Below are 23,409 nucleotides of genomic sequence, written 5' to 3'. Positions count from 1 at the left end.
GCACCAGCAGTAAGTCATGTTCTTATTTAAACGGCAAACCAAAGGAACCATTCTGAAAAAGGAAAGAGGAAAGGCCGAGCAGACAACTTTTTGCCATTTTCAGTAACCTGCTAATTCATTTTAAAGTTAGTTTCTTCACTGATCTCCAAGATATCAGTTCCTCCAGTCCTCAGTAAGTTATGAAAGATTCACGTGTTACTTGGAATCCTGACAGCTAGCCATAAAAAATGAGTCAGATTAGCAGATGGCAAGGTGGCAAAGTGGTGAGCACTGCTGTCTCACAGCACCAGGGATCTGGGTTCAATTCCTGGCTTGGGTCTCTGACTATGTGGAGTTTGCACGTGCTTCCCATATCTGCGTGGGTTTCTGCCGGGTGCTATGGTTTCCTCCCACAGTGCAAAGATGTGTGGGTTAGGTGCATTGGCCACGCTAAGTTGCCCCTTGGTGTCCTGGGTTTCGTAGTTTAGAGAGCTAAATATCTGGGGTTACGGGGATAAGGCCTAGGTGGGATTGTTGTCGATGCAGACCTGATGGGCCGAATGGCCTCATTCTGCACCGTCAGGTTTCTATTTCTACCTGATCAATGGGTGATTGATGGAGAAAAGGAGATTGACAAAAAAGAAAGGCAAATAGAGACAGACAGTGGGATAGAAGGTAGGAGGTTGGAAGCAAATTTCGAAATGTTAAGATGCCTCCTTTGATCCAGACTGTTTTGCAGTTTAGTAGCTACCATGCTATCTACTGTCTCTTGACACAAGACGACCTGGAGGAATAACACATGAACAAAACAAAATACAGCAGATCAGGGCAAAAACTCAGCCAGACCTGGGAGCTCTGTGTTTCACCACAACTGGCAGTTCAGATCTGAGGCTAGATCCCAAGATCTCGGTCATCTGTGTACAATTACTTACTGATTGAGCAAAAATTTGGAGGAAAAATAAAATATAACTAGACTACATGACAAGCATATCTTTCACAATTATAACAGTTCCTCCCTCCTGCCTGCTATCTCCAACACCCACCATCTAACCCTGAAACCAGGCTCAATTTACAATTTCTTTTAGACCAGTGTAGTGAATTCTGAGGCGCTTTAAGTTTCAATATTCAACAAGTAAATATTCAAAAGCAAATTAATCATGAAAAATTAAATAGCTGCAAGAGATCGCAAACAAAAGAACATTATTAATATGCGCTGCCTTTAAAGGGACAATCACCACATCTGGTGACTGCCCCTTTAAGGGCAACACAGCAGAGTAAGGTTCTTAACATAATAATACTATAGGAAGACACAATGAGATGGAAAGGGGGAAAATTATATCTGACATAATGCAGAGTTTGAACCACCACTGTGAATGCTACACACCATTCTCATATTTTCACAGGCTGATTGACAAATGGAATAGATTGCATTTGGGCAACTGTTTGAATGTTGTTCCTAAGGGTGGAATTCTCCCAACTTGAGATTAAGTGCGGTGACAGTCAGTGCCTCTTCGCTGGTCAGGATCCCGTGCCAGATTCTATGTTTGGAACCTCATTAATTATGCCAGTTCCCCACCGAATCTTCTGGCAGGCTTACAGCTGATTCGGCTGCCTGCCACCAGCTGGTGGGCTCAAAGGTCCTGGTGCCAAATTTTAACACCAGTTCAACAGACTGGTATCATTCTCCTCAGCCCACCTACCTTCACCAGGGCATGCAGGATATCAGAGGGAAAAGGCTAGCAGCCTCAAGAAGAAACCTGTTCTTCCATTCAATCATCCTTCCCCTGAACCCATCACACGCGAGGCACCCATGCCCCATATGGACCTCTACCCACTCATCAGGAGCTTCTGTGCATCCCCTTCCAGTAAAAGTGCGGAATCCTTTTGACTCCCTTGTTTGTGAGCTTCCAGCTTACCTCCTCTCAGTCTTCCCTCTGCTCTTCATTGTTCATCATCTTCATTCACCCCTCTGCCCCTCATGTCATTGTGCACCTTTACCCCCCTTCCCCTACCCCTCCTCCCCCAGTCTCACCTCACACTGCACCCTCAGCCAAACTTCAAACCTTTGTTGCAGTGGCTGCATTAGTCCCACAGCACAATGCTGTCAAAGTAGACACCGGTGTGTGGTACCAGGGATCCCTATACCCACCAACCCCAGGTGCTGTAATGAACCAAGATGGTGACACAGAAGGAAGGAGGATCTATGGGTGCAGCAGCGCGGTGCTGTCCATGAAGACCAACTGGATATGGAGATGGAGGTAGGAAGCGGTCTACCCGGCAGAATGGTGTACAGCGCACCAGGAGCAGCGCAGCACTGTGACAGGCTCTGCTACATTCACCCCAAAGTCTCTTGTGAACTGAGGACCACTTTATGCACACCGCTCTTTAGCACTCAGGTTTTAGATCAATGGAATTTCACACTGGCGCTACACAAGATTGGAAGGCCTAAAGTGATGTCTTAATGAACACTCATGAGATGCAAATAAATGTGAATAACATTCACACCATCAGCTAGTGGGAAGGCCGACCCACTATTAACCCGCCATTGGGAAAATTGTGCTGGTGGATTTCTGACTTTTTGGCTCCTGCTGGATTCACCACACCCGCCCTCATCAAACCCACCATGGGATGAGAGAATCCCAACTTAAAACTATCTTCACTTTTGGACGAACGTAGCATAAGGACTTCCAGGAAAAATACAATAAACTGTACAGTATATGTGAAAACATGGTTACAGTCGACAAAAAAAAATCTATATTACTCAGAAGATTGTCACCTAATAGAAAAGGTTACAACTACTGAAGAATGATTTATTACCTAATATGCTAATTCTTCCATTCACTCCTTAAAGTTAATCACAGCTAACATTTGCACGGCTGAGACCTTGATCTTCTTCCCCACTTCCTAACCAGTACAACAAACCTCCACCTCCACTTTTGGGTTTCCATTGGCAACCTTCCTTGTGCCCCCAATATCCAGAAACTATGACATTTCCAATATCCTTTTCATTTTCATAAGACGAGTACCTCCATTTCTTAATAATAAAAACTATTATTGATTTGTGTAGACTTTTAATTTCAGGTGTCTCTGCCTCTGCTCAAAATGGCTATGGTCTCTTTAAAAACAGGGTTGTTAAATGGCTTGATTAATGGAGCTTGGAGAAGTGAATATGTCTTACAAAGGACCAAGCTGCTTTCCAAGTCACCATTCATTACATTCATAAAAGAACGCTACCAGATTGCTTTGATTGTTTCCCAATAACATACTGCACCTGCTGATTTGAGTCAATAGGCAAGGGAATTTGCATGATCGACGCCAAGCTCTGCAAAGACTCCCAGGTGCGGAAATCCACTGGCTTCCAAAACTGGGCCTGCATCTTAATTTAAATAATTTGAGTGAGCTGCCTACAATGGTCACCACTCCAGGGAGCTTGGTCTTCTGGTGGTACCCATTTTGTGCCACCTCTCATGTCAGCACCAACCTTCATTGTGGAGGAGTAGCACCTAGGCAGAACATCACCACTGATTTTAATTTCATAATAATTAACATCGAGCTGTATCTGACCACATCTCAGGAAATTATGACATTGTGGAAGTAACACTCAATATTCTAATTCATTCTTGGGATGGGAGCGTCATTTCCTCTTTGACCGAGTCTTTGAATATCTGCCCTTATATCTCATATTTAGTTTTACAATGCTCCTGTGAAGCCATCCTAGGACACTCTGGATGCCATTTATTGTAATCATTTATTGCTCATCACTAGTGACAGTGGTTTGAAGCATCCGAGTGGTCATTTCAGAGGGCAGTTAAAGACCAGGCAGTTAAAGATCAAACAGTTTGGTGTGGATTGGAGTCGGATATAAATCAGTTAAGGTCAGTTCCTTCTATGATGAATATCACTAAGTGGATTTTATGGCTCTCTAATAGCTTCATGGATATTTTTACTCATACTAATGGTTTATTTCCATAAATTTTAATCAGATTCAAATTCTCAAACATCCACTGTGGGTCTTGAACACATATTCTCTGCATTGGGATTGCTGGTCCAGTAACATAACCACTTCACCACCATACCCAGTTTTTCTTGGAACTTTGAGCCTAGAATAGTGCCTTAAGCATAACATGTGTCACTACTACGGTACAAGTGCAAGAAATAGTATTGTAAAGCTCTCCTTTTCGTCTAATCTCTGAAGAATTGGGACCAGATTTTGAAACTTTAAAAATGCAGTCAGGACCCGACTCTGGGATTCCCAACAGCATTCCCAGGGTTTTCGATTTCCATCAGGGCTTGTAACAGTTTGGGCTAATTCAGGTTGCTAACTGATGCCTGGACTCTCAGCCGAGAATAAGAATGCATAAAGAGACAGAGCTGAGAGCCCACAAAACCATTTGACTGTTGAAACACCTAAACGCTGGCTCTTTGTTCTAAAGTGTCAATTGCATAGTGTTTATTTACGCAAGATAAAGCAGTTTCAAGTGTTTGCAGTTTCTGCTATTGGTACTTTTGAATGTCTGAATGTTTGAGACTTTTATGGGGCTGTAGTAAAAAGCAGTTATTTGAGGAAGTGAAAAGTTATTAATGAATGGCTTTATTAAAAGGTTTTTCTCCCCCAACACATCATTTCATCACTTGAATTGTCATTGGTTTTACACAGTATATAGTGGGATAATAGGCATGGAACTGTCTTGACTTGGCATGGAGGGCATTATGGGGCTATAGAGGTTGATTGGTCAGTATAGCTTGGACACAGGCATGAGATAGAATGGATAAGGAATGGGAAGCACGTGGGGAGTGAGGACGTGAGGAGTTGACATTATTATTACTGGGACAAAGCCTTACATGGCCGAGACGGGCATTTTAAACAGCTTGCTCCTGCATCCGCCAGTCTCTGTGGCTGCCTCAGAACTTTCCCCCAGTCGACCACAACCTACACCTGTCCCCCAGAATAAAAATCCCTTCCTTCCTGGCATTTTCTCCAGAAGCAGGAGGATTGAGCCAGAAAATTTCCCAACTCCTGCTACTCTCCTCAAGGATGGAAATTGCGCCCATGGCATGGTTTTTTAAAATCCATTTTAGGAAGAGATTAGGCTAAAACAAACTCTACTAGGATTCAAATTCCAGACTCTTTGGTCCAAAGTTCAATGCTTAACCTGAATGCCTTCTCTATATTACATACATTGCTAATTCTAATATCTGCAGTGGAATTGATAATGAGTAAATGCTCTGCTTCCCTTGAGACCTATTAACCCATCACATGGTTGTAAATTAATTTAAAATCATTATTTCAAGGCACTTATAATTAGACAACGAATTTGAACATTTTAAATGAATATGGAAAATAAATGAAAAAAACGACTTGAAATTGCAGTGTCTTGGGGACTACATACTTCCGTTAGTATTTCACAATTTTATTTTTAAACTGTCAGACACCACTTGATTTATGCACTGGCCTTTGAAGGTACCTTAAGTTTAAGTTTATTTATTTCTGTTATAAGTAGGCTTACATTAAAACTGCAATGAAGTTACTATGAAAATCCCCTAATTGTCACACTCTGGATACATAGAGGGAGAATTTAGCATAGCCAACGCACCTAATCAGCAGGTTTTTCCGACTGTGGGAGGAAACCCATGCAGACATCGGGAGAATGTGCAGACTCCTCACAGACACTGACCAAAGCCGGGAATTGAACCTGGGTCCCTGGCGCTGTAAGATAGCAGTGCTAACCACTGTGCCACCATGCCACTCCACCTGTTCAGGCTGTTAGCATTCTTTCATCACTGTCACTGAGCTCACCAGGTTATTTAACTTTTATATTAAACTTTTATCGTCTTTGCTGTATGGTGTCTTTGGCGGTTTCTTTTTTGCTAATACTAATCAGTATCTGAAGATGTCAAGCTCCCTTTCCTGTATTTGAAGTCAGATTAAGGCAATGGAAATGTAGGCCTTTGCCAAAGAAACCACTGGAAGGTAGGAGAGAACAAAATCAAACCGTAAAAGCTATGATGTTGCCATGTTGGGCACATTTTCTTTAACTTATTCATTTTTACAGAATGTGGGCATCACTGGCTGGGCCAGCATTTATTGCCCATCCCCAACTGCCCTCCATTTCAGAGGGCACTTAACAGTGGAACATATTGCTGTGGGTCTGGAGTCACATATAGGCCAGACCAAGAAAGATTTCCTTCCCTAAAGGGCGTGAGTGAACCAGATTGTTTTTTGTGACAATTGGCACTGATTTCATGGTCATTAAACCTCTAATACCTGATATTTATTGAATTCAAATTTCACTACCTGCCGTGGTGGGATTCGAATCCGGGTGACTGAAGCATTACCCTGAAAGCTCTGGATTGCTAGTCCAGTGATAATTCCACTGTGCCATCGCCTCCTCATAAACATTGCAATGTTTAAAGGTCTGTGAAATCTTTTTCTGGGTGAATAGAATGAACTTTACCTCATCGCCAATGTTGAGTGCACTGTAGACTCATTCCATTTCTTCCTTCAATACAAACATCAGCTGTTCAATCTTTTCGGATTATTGGCTGTTTTGAGCTGCAGCACGTGTTAGTGTTTGTTCCCCAAAGTTTTCATATTTTACCTTGTCCAGTAGCATTTTGTGTAGGCCCACTGCATTTCAAATGTCCCTCACTGGCCCAACCCCTGTAGGTAGGATTTAATAACGTTTTTTCTTCTTTAGTTTATTCCCATCATTGGGAAGATCAATACTTTTTCCATCACTCTTATTCATTTGGGAGGCTTCTTGCTGCCATTCATCAGTCTCTCTGTTGGTTTGCTTCACTCCAACTTCAACTTCACCAGGTCATTAACTTTCTGTTCCACTTGATTTAACTTTCCTGCCATACTTCTCTCATCCACCAACAGCACGATAAACTATTTCAGCTTTGTCAAGTCATCTTCAAAAATGCACTCACTTTCGGACAACATAAGAATTATGACAAGTCCAAATTTTTTTCAACTGAGTGTCCACTTCTTCCAAATCACTGACCATGTCAGTTACTAAACAGGATCTTAGGGAGGATGAGAAGCACAAAAGAGTGATTCGATGATGGAACAAAAGGACGATTCTTACCTAACTTTATTAGGCTGAAAGATGAAAAAGTACTAATACCCAGGAGGGTACATCTCAGCACCATGATGGAAGAACTCGCTTTGGCCTTAGAAATTGTTTCTCAGGGCTCTATAAATTATGTGGCATATTGGAGGACTGGAGAACAGCCAATGTAGTAACAATTTATAAAAATGTAGACAGGGCAAATCAGGTGAATACAAAGTAGTTAGCTTATCATTTGTGGCTAGAGAAGTTTTTTTTAGAGTCTTCAATTAACGGTGAAGTTACTATCTCATTGAAAATGGAGATAATTGAAGTAAGCAGCACAGATTCCAAAAGGGAATATACATAGTTTATACATCTTTTTGAGAAGGTTAAGATATGGTATATGGGGAAAATGCAATGGGCTTTAGAAAAGCCTTTGATAAAGTATCACACAATAAGTTATCAGAGGGCCAAGGTATGGAATTAGATGAGGGCAGCAAACTCTATTAAAATAGACTAGAAGGAATAGAAGTGAGAGTAGGGGCCAGATTTTTGTCTGGACTCAAACCTAACTACACCCAAACCATGTGGAACATTATAAGGAATTTTCATTTTTGCCACACAGGGGTCAGATTCACAGTGCATCTTGTGAGTGCATGAGGAATGTGGGTGTAGTGTGCTTTGATAATCCAACACAGCAACCCAGTTCAATACATCCTTTTAAGCTCCCCTAAACATCATACCTCATCCCCTTCACTTAGCCCATGCCACCTCACATTTTCCATGCTACCTCACATGCTGCCCACAGCAAAAGAGTGATTTGATGATGGAACAAAAGGACATTCGGCCATCAAGTTTGCACCGACCACAATCGCACTCAGGCACTATCACATAACCTTACTTATTTACTCTATTAACCCCCTGACACTAAGGATCAATTTAGCATGGCCAATCACCTAACCTGCACATCTTTGAACTGTGGGAGGAAACCGGAGCACCTGGAAGAAACCCATGCAGACATGGCGAGAACGTGCAAACTCCTCATAGGCAATGACCCAAGCTGGGAATCGAACCCACGTATCTGGCAGTATCTGTCTGTGCTGTAGTGTTCTATGTTCACTGGGGTGTTGGTGTCGCTGGCTAGACCAGTATTTATTCTCCAACCCTAATTGCCCACGAGGTGATGGTAGTGGGCTGCCTTCTTGAATTACTGCAGTCCAAGCTCTCTGCCAACTTCTCAATGGCAATTAGGGATGGGCAACAATGCTTGCCTAGCCAGTAACACCGACATCCTGTTAATGAGTATTAAGTAGTCAACTCACCTCTGTGGGACAGATCCCTAGGATTAATCACTGCATTAAAACTGCATTATGCCATCCTCAAGCGGCACTCAACCAGTAGGCGCAGTGTACAGTTCTCATGAGCCATGCAATAGCAATGAGGATTATTTTAAAAATCATGAAAAAATTATTAAACCTCTAACAAACCAAGAAAAATCTGAATTCAATTTCATTATCATTGATAGTGGATAAAAAAAACCTGAGCAAAACAAGTTGCAATCCTTTAAATGCCTATTAGCTTTGTAAACAAAGGCATATTTTGTTGCTACAGGTTTGTAGAAGTTTCAAAAGCATTTGATCATTAAGACCACATGCTGAGCTTAAGCTTTTGAAACCCAGCCAAGCATCCATAATAGAGCAGCTGTCATAACAAAAGCTTCCACCTCCACTAATGGAACAGATATCCATTTCAAAGCAGAGTGCCAACAACTCAGTGGAGGGAGAACAGGTGCATACAATTTGCTTCTACATTCAGAAACAATTATTTTGTAAAAGAGATGTATCTGCCAGTCCAATTGAGCCAGAGCACAAAAATATGACAGCAGAGGGTTTTTAAAAACATTTCTAATGGTACATTTTCCATTGCAAAAGTGGTCAATGTTTTTAGTTTATTCTTGTCAGACCCCACCTAACCTGCACATCTTTGAACTGTGGGAGGAAACTGGAGCACCTGGAGGAAACCCACACAGACATGGGGAGAACGTGCAAACTCCACATAGACAATGACCCAAGCTGGGAATCGAGCCCGCGTATCTGGCAGTGAGAGGCAGCAGTGCTAATCACGGGGCTGAAACCAGGGAATCTGAAACAATAAGCCCCCCGATCAGGCTGATCTGTCCCATTTTACAAAGATATGTTAATAATATGTCAGTATCTCTTATTATGTTACAGAGAATATTTTCTCACAATAAAATCAATTTCACTCGGATTTTCATCTCCAAGCTTCTCTATTTTTTCCATCAAGGTTTGCAATGTGTTTCTCAGATTAAATTGTTCAGGTTTCCATTTCTACACAAGGGCAACTCAAATTTTAAAAATGTGTCAGATGGCAGTTGTCACAGCCCTCTCCTGTAATACAAGGCTCAGTCATTGTCAGAACCTTTTGTTGGCACATATGCCATGCCTGATATAATTTAAAAGATTTAGAACGTTTACAGGCTTTATATTTCAGAGCTATTCTTCAAATGACACAAAAATAAATCTTTTCAAGGATTTGATTGAATAAGTAGTCCACCTATTTGAGAGGAATATTGTACATTTTTTCCCCAAAGCTACTGATTGGATGAAGCCTGATTACATTTCAATCTTTCCAGGTTTGAAGACTTACAGGAAAGCTACACCATATATTAAATGCTACTGCAAAATAGTATTGACATTATGAAAGCACTGGGGTCACACCAACATGAATTCAGCAGCTTTAACTTCGAGAGTACATGTGCAGGTCCCCATTTTCTCCTAACCCAAACAGGGCAATGTATAACTCACTACTACAGGCTCACTGGTCTGGAACAGATATCACTTCCAAATGTTACCTGCACTACAACATATCAATGAACTTCTATTACCACCAAGATTGCCTGGATTTCATCCTGTACAATTACGCAAGGACACTTTTCCCATATTACATAATAGATTGTGGGAGATGGTGGATTAGCGGTAATGCCACAGGAATAGTAATCCAGAAACTAATGCTCTTGGAACACAGGTTCATATCCTGCCATAGTAGCTGATAGAATTTAAATTCCTTAATTATAGAATCCCTACAGTGCAGAAGAGGTCATTCAGTCCATCGAGTTTGCACCGACTCTCTAACAGTGTATCTTATCCAAGCTCAGTAACCCTACACATTTACCATGGCTAATCCATTCAACCTACACATCCTGGGATATTAAGGGGCAACTTAGCATAGTCAATCCACCTAACCTGCACATCTTTGGACTGTGGGAGGAAACCGGAGCACCCGGAGGAAATCTACAGACGTGGGGAAAATGTACAAACTCCACACAGATAATCACCCAAGACTGGAACTGAACCCAGGCCCCTGGAGCTGGGCGAGGCAGCAATGCAACCACTGTGCCACCCTGCGACCTAATTAATAAAATCGGTAATGGTCACCATAACAACTATCATCAATTGTCAATTGATAGGTTCTTGATCAATAAGAGGATCAGGGGTTATGGGGAAAAGGCAGGAGAATGGGGATGAGTAAAAATTCAGCCATGATTTAATGGCGGAGTAGACTCAAGGGGCGAGTGGCCTAATTCTGCTCTCATGTCTTATGGTAAAACTTAATGGATTCACTAATATCCTTTAGGGAAGGAAATGTGCTGTCCTTAGCCAGTCTGGTCCATATGTGACTCCAGCAATGTGACTGACTCGTAACTACGCTCTGAAATTGCCTCACAAACCACTCAGTTCAAAAGCAATTAGGGATGGGCCAGCCACACCCACATCCCATTTTCAAAAATTGTCTGAATGTAGGCACAGTGACCGATCTCACATTTATAATAAACAACATATTAATTATATGATCATTTTTAACCACAATCCTTGCTTCTGGGACAAAAACATACCCAATGACTGCAAAAGCTGGAAGTTCTTGAAGATCAAATGGAAAATCTAGACGAAATCGAGTTTTAAACAAGGCAGTGATGGTTTCTGCAAAAGATGCGATGCAAGTTCAGAGATCAAAATATTCAGGCAGAGCTAGAGCAATATTTCTCTAGAACGTGAACATTATGGCTGAAATTTTACTGGCACGCTCCTCCCAGAATCGGGATGGGCAAGGCTCACAGAATGGCCACCGGCCTCGGGTAGGATCTTACGAGCCTCAGGCGGGCGAGGCAGTAAAATTCCGGCATACGTATTTGCAACTTTAACCTACCTTCATCTTTGTTCCACACAGCCAGGACTCGGAAAATAAAGGCACTGAAAGTAGCAGCGAAGAAACCTCGCCAATAATTTCTGACAGCAAAAAATGTTGATGTTACTTCAATACTAAAAAGGACACCTATTGGAAGGAAGTCAGAACAAACTAATCAACAATTACCGAAGCATAAGACTCAGGATTAAATCTAATTTTTTTTTATGGCGATAGGTACAGGTCTAACATTCTTGGAAAAGAACATAGCAATAAAATAAAATCTGAGGCAAACACGTAACTTGTCCTTTTCAAGGACTATTGCAAACTCATGCAGATTAACTTGAGTAGCCACAGCAGCAACAGAACAGTCACAGCAGACAGGTCAGAGAGCAAAACATTGCCAACACTCAAATGGGGGCCAGCTGGCACTTCCTAATCTAAAAGCATAAGCTGCAAGATCAGGAAAAACCACAAGGTCACTATCTGTAGCCATTAGTCAGAACTGTAAAGAAGTTACACGAGCAAGGAATTAAAAATACTGACTTTGCTGATTGAGTTAAGAAATCAGTATGGTAAGTAAATTATTGCTTTTATCGTTGTTAATCTGTTAAAAGAATGGAAAAGTGAAAAGAGTGAAGAAAGAGAAAAATATCATCAAGTGGCCAAATTGCTTCATTAAAGTTTATTTATTAGTGTCACAAGTATCCTTACATTAACACTGCAACGAAGTTACTGTGAAAATTCCCTAGCCACCACATTCCAGGGCCTCTTTGGATACACTGAGCGAGAATTTAGCATGGACAATGCACCTAACCAGCACATCTTTCTGATTGCAGGAGGAAACCGGAGCATCCGGAGGAAACCCACACAGACACGGGGAGAACGTGCAGTCTCCGCACAGACAGTGACCCATGCTGGGAATCAAATGTGGGCCCCTGGCACTGTGAGGCAGCAGTGCTAACCAGTGTGCCATAGATACCACTTAGGAGGAGTACATTTTTACTTGATTATTGACGATGCTAAATCTGCTCCCACCCTTGTTCTCACTGACCTACATTGGCTCTTAGTCAACCAAGTTCTTGATTTTAAAATTCCCATCCTTGTTTGCACATCTCTCCATGGCCTTGTCCCTCCTTATATCTGTAATCTCCACCAGCCCAACAACACTTCATAAAATCTGCCCTCCTCTAATTCTGGCTCTTGTGCATTCCCAATGATTCACTGGTGGCTGTGCCTTCAATTGTGTGGCTCTGGAATTCCCTCCCTATGCTTCTCTGCAATCCCACGTCACTTTCCTCCTCCACAACACTCCTTAAAACCTACCTCTTTAACCTATTTTGGTCATTTGACCTAACATCCGTCTCTTTATGTGGCTCTGCGTCACAATTTGTTTTATAAAGCTCCTGGGAAGTACCTTGGGCCATCGCTAAATGATAATAAATTGTAAACCTGAAAATATTAAATCTTGTGTGTAACCACTTTTGAACACTTTTCACTTTCATTTAACAGAAGTGACTGCATTTCTTGCATTTTCCCTTTTATACAAATTTATGAAATTCTACAGCACAAGAAATGGTCATTAGGCCCATCATGCCTATGGTAGCTCTTTGGGGAAAAAATCCAATTATTTCTATTAGTCTATTGTTTCTCTACAGCCCCAAAATGTACTTCTTTTCAAAATACAATTGCTTACAACTTATAAGACAGTGATTTTCCAGTGTAAAACCAGGTCACAGAAGGCTTGCCTCAGGCGTCCAATTGCCAGGCTTTAATTGTGTCACCTAATCACTCTTGATTTGCCTTATTTTCCAACTTCTCAACGCTTCATATTACAGGCCTTGCTGCAGGTCCAGCTTTCTCGGTTAAAGAGACAGTAACAACCTAAAACACCTCAATGGATGAATGAATGACAAAATAATTAAATGTTAGCCTTGGCTCAGTGAGAGCACTCCTGCCTCTGAGTCAGATGGCTACGTGTTCATAGTCCCACTCCTGAACACAACCTCAGCCAGCACTTCACTGAAGAACTGAGAAGTTCAATTTCTACAGGTGCTTCTTTCAGGAGAGATGCCAAACCATAGTGGACACGGTGGCACAGTGGTCAGCACTACTGTCTCACAGTGCCAGGGTCCCGGGATCAATTCTGGCCCTGGGTGACTGTTTGTGTGGAGCTTGCATCTTCTCCCTGTGTCTGCCTGGGTTTCCTCCAGGTGCTCTGGTTTCCTCCCATGCTCCAAAGATGTCCGCATTAGATAGACTGGCCATGATAAATTGACTCAGTGTCAGGGAGAATAGCAGGGTAAATGCATGGGATTACGGTGATGGGGCCTAGTGGAATTGTTGCCTGTACAGGTTGATGATGGGCCAAATGGCCTCCTTCTGCACTGTAATGATTCCATGGGTTCTAAGAATGATTAGAAACACAAAACCTCAAAACTTGCATTTCTATAGCACCTTCAGTACAAAACATTCCAAGGTGTCTCACCACAGCATAATCAAATAAAAATTGGCATTCAGCTGTTTCAGGAGCAAGCAGATGGGTGATTTAAAACTTGGTCAGAGGTAGTTTTTAGGAAGGTCCAAAAGGAGGACGGAAAAGCAGAGTGGCTCAGTGAGAATTCAGGAGCTTAGCTTCCAGTTGCTCAAAGCACGGCTGCCAATGGGGGAGTGATTTCATTTTTGAATATGTAAACCATCAGAATTGGAGGAGCACAGAAATCTCAGGTTAGAGAAGATGATGGATGCAAAGAGAGGGAAGGTTATAGTGGGGTTTGAAAACCAGGATGAGAAACTGAAAATCAAGGTGCTGTAGCACTGGGAAGTCAGTGAACAGAGATGATAAATAAAACACTATCAACACTCTGCGTGGGATCATGGCGAAAACAGCTTTTAACCCAAATTCAATACTACAATTATTAGTGTATATATATTAAATATTCCCAATCTGATCCCAATGTTAAACAAGTTGGCTGATCTCAGGCTGGAATTAAAAATCTAATGATGACCATGAAACCATTGTCAATTGCCGTAAAAACCCATCAGGTTCATTCATGTCCTTTAGGAAAGGAAATCTGCCTTCCTTACTTGCTCTTGCCTACGTGTAACTTCAGACCCCCAGTAACATGGTAGACACCTACACAGATTCTTAAATGACCCTCTGAAATGGCCTAGCAAGCCATGCAACTCCAGGGCAACTAAGGGTGGGCAATAAATGTTGGCCTAGCCAGTAACGCCTACACCCCGTAAATTAATAAAACATTTTTTAAAAATCTTGTCAGAGGTATTGCACAAGAGAAAATGTGCAAGAATGATCAACAGCCTAACTATCTAATTTGTATATCTGTCAAGATACTGTTAACTGTAAGTACAGACCTTGTGAGACTGAGCAAGCAGAGTCATAGAGTGAGACTGAGCGATATATTATAATATTATCAGTAGATGCAGCAAAGGTCTGACACAGCTGGTAACAATAACAATCTGCATTGCCTTCAACCTGTCGTCACTTCCTCTCACCTATGCTGCATTGTTAAGCTCTGGGGACAGTGATTAGCAGTGGCAAAAAGACCGACCTCCCTGGAGCCACATTATGCAACTTCAGCTCCATTTCAGCCATCATCAAACACAGGGGTAGATAATGAGCTGTAGCAATACTTCCCTGCACCTCGGGTTTCCTTTGACTTCCATTTTACCGACCACTACTTCATCCTGTTTTATCAGATTTATATTTTTATGGGAGTGAGATGACGTAAACAGACTGCGAGGAGGTTCTTGTGGAGCATAAACAGCAACTGAATAGCTTGTTTCTATGCCATAAATTCTATGTAATTATCTTCTGTTTCAGCCTAGGAAAAGACTCAGTGGGTTTCAGAAGCTTATTCTCTAATTGTTTCCAATTCCATAATTGGTATGGCTCCTGAATATGTCCAAAGCTGTACTTGGAACTATGCAAATAAACTGACTGCAGAAAACTGTGAATAGCCGGAAACTGAATTGTTTAAAACCTGCTTGGAACCATTCTGAACTGTGCCTGCAGAAAAGATAGGCGATCGTCTGTTATCTGCAGTTTTACTGCAAGAAATGTAATAATTTCATTTGATCCACACTGGGCCAGATAAGCAGAAAAGAAGATTGGAAGAAGTTACAAAAGAACAGAAACTTTCAAGAAAATTTGGTCCCTATTTCTTGCTTTGGTAATTTCAGTGTTCAATAAGCCATACATTTCATATCAAAATCAAGCTTATGCTCAGAAAGACGGAGAGAAAATGCTACGAGTCTGTCTTAATACTGAGAGAATGTCAATGACCAATGATGGAAGCAGCATCCACATTAGCTTTTAAAAGGTGGATAAATGACGCTGACGCTATCATTAAGAAAGCCCACCAACACCTCTGCTTTCTCAGGAGGTTAAGGAAACTCGGCAAGCAGGACTTTATGGTTTTGCTCATCCTGAAAATGTACAATTCCACCTGAGGTCAATGGACCTTCTCATGGTCCGCCCCTCACCTGTTTCGATTCCCGTGACAGGCTGGGTGGTAAAATTCCAGCCAACGTGCCTGCTACGAATCTCACCAATTTTTACAGATATACCATATAAACTATCCCTTCCAAATGTTTCACAGCTTGGTATGGCTCCTGCTCTGACCAAAACCACAAGAAACTACAAAGGGTTGCAAATTTGGCCCAGTCCATCATGCAAACCAGCCTCCCATCCATTGACTCATCTACACTTCCTGCTGCCTCGGAAAAGCAGCTGGCATAACCAAAGATCCCACGCATTCTGGACATACTCTCAGTTACTTGAGTAAGCTGGATACAGAGGGATAATGGCCAAACGCAGGCAATTAGAACTAGCTTAGTGGTTAAAAAAAGGCCAAGTTGGGCCGAAGGGCCTGTTTCCATGCCGTAACCCTCTATGACATTATTTCCTCGGACTCTGACTCACATATGTATCAGTCACCTACTGAAGCAGAATGCTAGGCCATGTATTAGATAATGGGCCAGTTGACCTCTAAGCTTATTTTCACCAAGTCTTCCTGCTTTTTAAAGAATATTTATTAGTGTCACAAGTAGACTTACATTAATGTTGCAATGAAGTTACTGTGAAAATCCCCTAGTCGCCACGCTCCAGCGCCTGTTCGGGTACACCGAGGGAGAACTTAGTATGGCCATTGCACCTAAGCAGCACGTCTTTCAGACTATGGGAGGAAACCTGCGCAGACACAGGGAGAACATGCGGACTCTGTACAGACAGTAACCCAAGACCCACTGTGGCACCAGGCATCCGTTGTTGCAGATATCTGTATCTTCATCTGATCTAGCCATTATAGAATCCCTACAGTGCAGAAAGGGGCCATTCAGCCCATCGAGTCTGCACCAACCACCATCCCACCCAGGCCCCATTCCTGTAACCCCACACATTTACCCTGCTAATCCCCTGACTTGAAGGTCAACTTATCATGGCCAATCAACCTAAGCTAATCCGCACATCTTTGGACTGTGGGAGGAAATCGGAGCACCCGGAGAAAACCCACGCAGACATGGGGAGAACATGGAAACCCCACACAGATAGTGACCCAAGCCAGGAATTGAACCCAGGTCCCTGGTGCTGTGAGGCAGCAGTGCTAACCACTGTGCCATCATGCTACCCACTTTGGCTAAAGATAAAATACTGGACTTGAAAGCGATTTTACTTCCAAAAGTTTTGAATGATATATTTTAAATTGATGCAAGAATCAAAATGTTAGTTAATCTGTAACTGACATAGAGTAGTTATTTTAATAAATTTGTGAAGTGGCTGATGAAGTGCTTCATTGCACTCTCACTTGACTTTGTTGAGCTTTAGTAATTCAATAGAACAAATCACTCATTGATACATAGTACAATCATCAGACAATTCAGGAAGGGTTATGATGGAAATGGGAAAATTCGGTTACTAACCTCAACCTTCTTGTGTTTAATATTCTAGTTTGTACTGTTATACTTCAATCATTTTTAATTCACTTCAGTCTCTTTCCATATGGCTTTGTGAGTAAAAAATTTTAATCCTTAATGAACTTTAAATTGTTTATATCTTATACAAATATTAGATACCACAGCAACATATGCCTGAAGATGAAGTCAAACTCCATATTAATGAATTGTTTGTGTTTTTCTGAACCAGAATACAAATTCCAAAATTGGCACTGCCCACATTAGTGACGGAACTGGAAATCTTGTACAGGAATTCATGCACATTAGATGCAAGAGAAATAATATACTCTTACCTCCTATCGGCGCAGCAAAGCAACAGCCCACTCCGACAGCACAGGCAGCTGCCAGCATCTCAATGTTCCTCGATTCATTCTAAATGGAAAATGAAATTACAAAGCTTCAATGAAAACAGTTTGCTTTCTGCCCATTAACAAAGAAATGTGATTGTCATCGTTTAAAAGAACTTAGGACCTTTCACATGACATAGCACAAGCATTTTTCAAACAAATTAATAAAATAAATATGAAAAATATTTTAAACTTGGGAAAAATCTCAGAGAAAAATCATATCAATTTAAATAATTCCATAGCGTCGTCCATCAGGCAAACCAGCCTCCCATCCATTGACCCTGTCTGCATTGCCTCGGGAAAGCGGCCAGCATTATCAAGGATTCCTGATATGCTCTCTTCCACCTTCTTCCATTGGGAAAATGATACACAAGTCTGAGGGCACGTACCAACCGACTCAAGAACAGCTTCTTCCCTGCTTTTGAATGAACCCACCTAGTGGTCAACACTGCTGTCTCACAGTGCCAAGGACCTGGGTTGGATTCCCGGCTTGGGTCACTGTGAGTGCATATGTCTGCCTGGGTTTCCTTCGGGGGCTCCGGTTTCCTCTCACAGTCCAAAAGACGTGCTGGTTAGATGCACTGGCCATGTTAAATTGCCCCCCAATGTACTCAAACAGAAGCCAGAGTGAGGTGACCAGTGGGTTTTCACAGTAACGTCATTGCAGTGTTAATGTAAGCCTGCTTGTGACACATAAATAATCTTTAACTTTATCTTTCTCCAGACCCAACTATGACTGTAACATTATATTCTGCACCCTTTTCTTTCCTTCTCTATGTAAGGTATGCTTTGTATGTATAGCACGTAAGAAACAATACTTTTCACTGTATACTAATACATGTAACAATAATAAATCAAATCAAATCAAATCTAAGTCAGAAGCTTTCAGAGGGAAGACTTGGAGATTTTGAGCTGAAGAGGTTTCAGGTCTGTTTGACAGATATTCTATAGGTCCTATATTTCTATGCAGGTTATATTTCTATCGGTTCTATATTCCTCATTGTAAATTGGTAGGGTGGGAAAGTTCCATTCGGCCCAGTTTCAGGTACAGTGTTCACAAAGCGCAAGCAGACTGCCCATAGTCTCACTGAGGCGGGCAGCATTTAAAATCCACGCGGCCTCCTCCTTTAAACAATTGGAACCTTGGGCCAAGCAGAACCCATGTTACTGGCTGGCTGAGCATGTGCCTCGATAACACATGGTGCAGTTAGCCTCTTTAAAGACAGCCTGATCCTCTCAGAGCAGAGCTACAGGCATCATAGGGAGACTGCCTGCACTGATACTCTCGGCAAGTAGGAGCTGTTGAAATGGAGCAGGCGGGAATAGACAGGAGTTCATAGATGGGTGCTGCAGGACTGAGTGATCGAGGTTTACATAAGGAGAAACATCCCCTCTCCTCAAGTGGGGGAGGGGTTATGCTAGGGTCACACTCAAAGGAATGGGAGCTGGTGGTCAAGGAGCTCAATGTCTGAAGTCTGGCCACAAGCAGCTAGCATCAGTGGCAGATGAAATTGGAAGATAACCACCATCTATAAGGCAAGTCAGGAGTGTAATGTAATACTGTTCATTTGCCTGGATGAGAGCAGCTCTAATAATACTCAAGAAGCTTGGCACCATTCTGGAAAAAGCAGCCTGCTCGATTTCTCCCCCTCCTACAAACATTCAAATCACTCCACCACCAAGTTATTAGTGTCACAAGCAGGCTTTCATTAACACTGCAATGAAGTTACTGTGAAAATCCCCTAGTTGTCACACTCCAGTGCCTGTTCGGGTACACTGAGGGAGAGGTTTTAGTGTGGCCAATGTACCTAACCAGCAGTTTTTCGGACTGTGGGAGGAAACATATGCAGACACGCGTAGTATGTGCAGACTCTGCACAGACAGTGACCCACATTGGGATTTGAGCCCGACTCTCTGGCGCTGAGAGGTGGCAGAGGTAACCACTGTGCCACCATGCTGCCCAATGAACAGCTGCTGCCGTGTATCCATCTACAAGATGCACTTCAGGAATTCACCAGGGTTCCTTAGGCAGCATCTTCAAAACCCAAGACAACCACCAACCAGAAGGAAAAAGATTAGTTACTGACAGGCAGCATGATTTTGAATGGGAAGGTCATGTCTCACCAACTTGATTGAGTTTTTTGAAGCAGTGACAATGATAATTGATGAGAGAAGAGCTATGGATGTAGTTTATATGGATTTTAGCAAGGCACTTGACAAGGTCCCACATGACAGATTGGTACAAAAACTAAAATCACATGGGATTCGGGTGGGCTGGCTAGATGGATACAGAACTGCTTGGATATAGGAGACAGAGAGTAGCAGTGGAAGGGAATTTTTCAGAATGAAGATCTGTAGCTAGTGGTGTTCCGCAGGGATCAGTGCTGGGACATCTGTTGTTTGTAGTATATATAAATGATTTGGAGGAAAATTTGGGTAGTCTGATCGGTAAGTCTGCAGATGATGTTAAGATTAGTGGAGTTACTGATAGTGCCAAGGATTCTCAGATGATACAACGGGGTATAGATCGATTGGAGACTGGGGCACAGAAATGGCAGATGGAGTTTAATCCGGATAAATGCGATGTGATGCATTTTGGAGGATCAGGTTTAGGTGTGAATTACACTGTAAATGGCAGAACCTTTAGGAACATTAAAATACAGAGGAATCTGGGCTTGTAAGCCCACAATTCCCCAAAGTGGCAACACATGGCCAAGGTGATTAAGAAGGCATATGGCATGCTTGCCTTCATCAGCCAGGGCACTGAATACAAAAGTTGGGAAATCATGTTGCAGCTATATAAAGTCTTGGTTAGCCGCATTTGGTGTATTGCGTGCAGCTCTGGTCACCACACTACCAGAAGGACATGGAAGCTATGAAGAGAGTGCAAAGAAGGTTCACTAGGATGTTGGCTGTGAGGAGGGGTTGAATGAACTAGGATTGTTTTCACTGGAAAGATGGAGGCTGAGGGGGAGAGCTGATAGAGGTCTACAAAATTACAAGAGGCACAGATAGGGTAGATATTCAGAGGCTTTTCCCAGAATGGAAGTGCCAATTACAAAGGGACACAGGTTCAAGGTGAGGGGGGGAAGTTTTAATGGAAATGTGTGGGATAAGTTTTTCACACAGAGTGGTACATAGAACATAGAACATAACAGCGCAGAACAGGCCCTTCGGCCCACGATGTTGCGCCGACCAGTTAAAAAACAATGACCCTCGAACCTAAACCAAACCCTTTCCATCCATAAACCTATCCATGGATCTCTTAAACGCCCCCAAACTAGGCGCATTTACAACTGCAGCAGGCAGGGCATTCCAATCCCTCACCACCCTCTGGGTAAAGAACCTACCCCTGACATCTGTCCTATAACTACCACCCCTTAATTTAAAGCTATGCCCCCTCGTGCTAGCTTTCTCCATCCGAGGAAAAAGGCTATCACTGTCCACCCTATCCAAACCTCTAATCATCTTATATGTTTCAATAAGGTCCCCTCGCAGCCGCCTTCTTCCTAATGAAAACAACCTCAAATCTCTCAGTCTCTCCTCATAGGACCTCCCCTCCATACCAGGCAACATCCTGGTAAACCTCCTCTGCACCCTCTCCAAAGCCTCCACATCCTTCCTATAATGTGGGGACCAGAACTGCACACAATACTCCAAGTGCGGACGCACCAGAGTTTTGTACAGTTGCAACATGACGCTGTGGCTCCTAAATTCAATCCCCCTACCAATAAACGCCAAGACACCGTATGCCTTCCTAACAACCCTATCTACTTGATTCCCAACTTTCAGGGATCTATGTACACATACACCTAGATCCCTCTGTTCATCCACACTATTCAGAGTCCTACCGTTAGCCCTATACTCTACACATCCATTATTCCTGCCAAAGTGAATTACCTCACACTTTTCCGCATTAAACTCCATCCTCCACCTCTCAGCCCAGCTCTGCAACTTGTCCAAGTCTCCCTGTAGACTAAGACACCCTTTCTCACTATCAACCACACCTCCGACTTTGGTGTCATCAGCAAATTTACTAATCCACCCAGCTATACCCTCATCCAGATCATTTATAAAAATTACAAACAGCAGTGGCCCCAAAACAGATCCTTGAGGCACACCACTCGTAACTGAACTCCATGTCGAATACTTACCATCAACCACCACCCTCTGTCTCCTATCCGCCAGCCAATTCCTAATCCAATTTCCTAAATCACCCTCAATCCCATACATCTGCAATTTCTGCAGAAGGCTTCCATGGTGAACCTTATCAAACACCTTACTAAAGTCCATATATACCACGTCAACTGCCTTACCCCCATCCACCTCTTTGGTCACTTCCTCAAAAAACTCAATAAGGTTAGTAAGGCACGACCTACCCTCCACAAAACCATGCTGACTATCTCTAATCATTTCATTACTCTCCAAATAACTATAAATCCTATCCCTAATAATTTTTTCTAAAACCTTGCCCACAACAGAAGTAAGACTCACCGGTCTATAATTCCCGGGGAAGTCTCTGTTCCCCTTCTTAAACAATGGGACAACATTCGCTAACCTCCAATCTTCCGGTACTATACCAGAGGCCAACGACGACCTGAAGATCAGAGCCAGAGGCTCTGCAATCTCCTCCCTTGCCTCCCAGAGAATCCTAGGGTAAATCCCGTCCGGCCCAGGGGACTTATCTATTTTCAAACCCTCAAGAATAACTAGCACATCTTCCTTATCAACTGCAATACTGTCCAGTTTACAACCCTGTAACCCAGTGTTCTCCACAGCTACATTTATGTCCCCCTGCGTGAACACCGAAGAGAACCTGGTAGGTGCCTGGAACAGGCTGCCAGAGGATGTGGTGGAAGCTGGCATATTAGCAACATCTGAGAGGCACCTGAATGGGTATGTGATTAGGGAGGGAATAGGGGGATACAGTCCAAGCAAGAGCAAAAGATTTTTTATTAGTTTAGTTAGGGAATTATGTTTGACACAGGCTTGGAGGGCCAAAGGGCCTGTTCCTGTGCTGTACTTTTTTCTTGTTCCAGAAGGACAAGAACAGCTGTTAGCTGGGAATACTCCCCTGGTTCCCCTCCAAGTTGCTCACCATCCAGACTTGGAAAGAGATCATTGTTCTTTCACTGTTGCTCCATCAAAATCCTGGAATTCCCTCCCTAACAGCACTGTGGGTGTACCTACACTTCAGAGAATGTGACTGTTCATGCAGACAGCTCACAACCACCTTCTGAAGGGCAACTATGGATGGGTGATAAATTCTGCTTAGCCAGCAAAGCCCTCCCCCTGTAAATGAATTTAAAAAGTGAACTCTCTTTTTTAACCTGTTACTATTGAAATTCAACTTGGTTAAGAAAGCAATCGCATTGTGTATCTTGTAATTTTACATGTGTGCATGTATGTGTACACGCATGCACACACGGGCAGACACATCTGCGCAAGTGTGGGCGTGGATTTCCCTTGTTACGTTTTTTCATACATTGACCCCCGCATGACTTTTTGACTCAATAAACCCTAACCACATCTTGTCTTAAACTCAAAGAAACCTGCCAGACTAGTTTACTTTCAAACAGCATGTAAATGGCTAAACACAGCCATTGACTAAATTCTTTCATCCCTAAAAATTCACAAGAAAACTGTTACAGTCAGATTTGGAGTGGTATGATAGGGGAGTCATTTTTATCCCTCTGACATGGCCAAGCATGGTTCTACAGTGGTTAGCACTGGTGCCTCACAGCTTCAAGGACCTGTGTTCGATTCCCAACTTGGGCCACAGTCTGTGCGGAGTCTGCACATTCTCCCCGCGTCTGTGTGGGTTTCCTCCAGGTGCTCCGGTTTCCTCCCACAGT

At 42.7% G+C, this 23,409-nt stretch overlaps 1 protein-coding gene across 3 annotated transcripts in view; it reads right to left on the bottom strand.

Annotated features, from left to right (window-relative positions):
- Positions 1-23,409, bottom strand: part of LOC145341012 (chloride channel protein 2-like) — a 534,390-nt gene that overhangs the window by 195,550 nt on the left and 315,431 nt on the right. For all 3 annotated transcript variants that reach the window (XM_080185697.1, XM_080185698.1, XM_080185699.1), the window contains 3 exons: positions 17,501-17,579; positions 11,259-11,384; positions 10,948-11,032 (listed from right to left, as the gene is read on the bottom strand). In XM_080185697.1, coding sequence (XP_080041823.1) covers positions 10,948-11,032; positions 11,259-11,384; positions 17,501-17,579 — 290 coding nt within the window. The remainder of the gene's footprint in view (positions 1-10,947; positions 11,033-11,258; positions 11,385-17,500; positions 17,580-23,409) is intronic.

This window comes from Carcharhinus amblyrhynchos, chromosome 3, assembly GCF_965287045.1.
Source record: "Carcharhinus amblyrhynchos chromosome 3, sCarAmb.v2.hapA, whole genome shotgun sequence".
NCBI classification, from domain to species: domain Eukaryota; kingdom Metazoa; phylum Chordata; class Chondrichthyes; order Carcharhiniformes; family Carcharhinidae; genus Carcharhinus; species Carcharhinus amblyrhynchos.
Note: the sequence above shows the minus strand (reverse complement) of the source record. Positions and strands in the feature narration are given on the sequence as shown.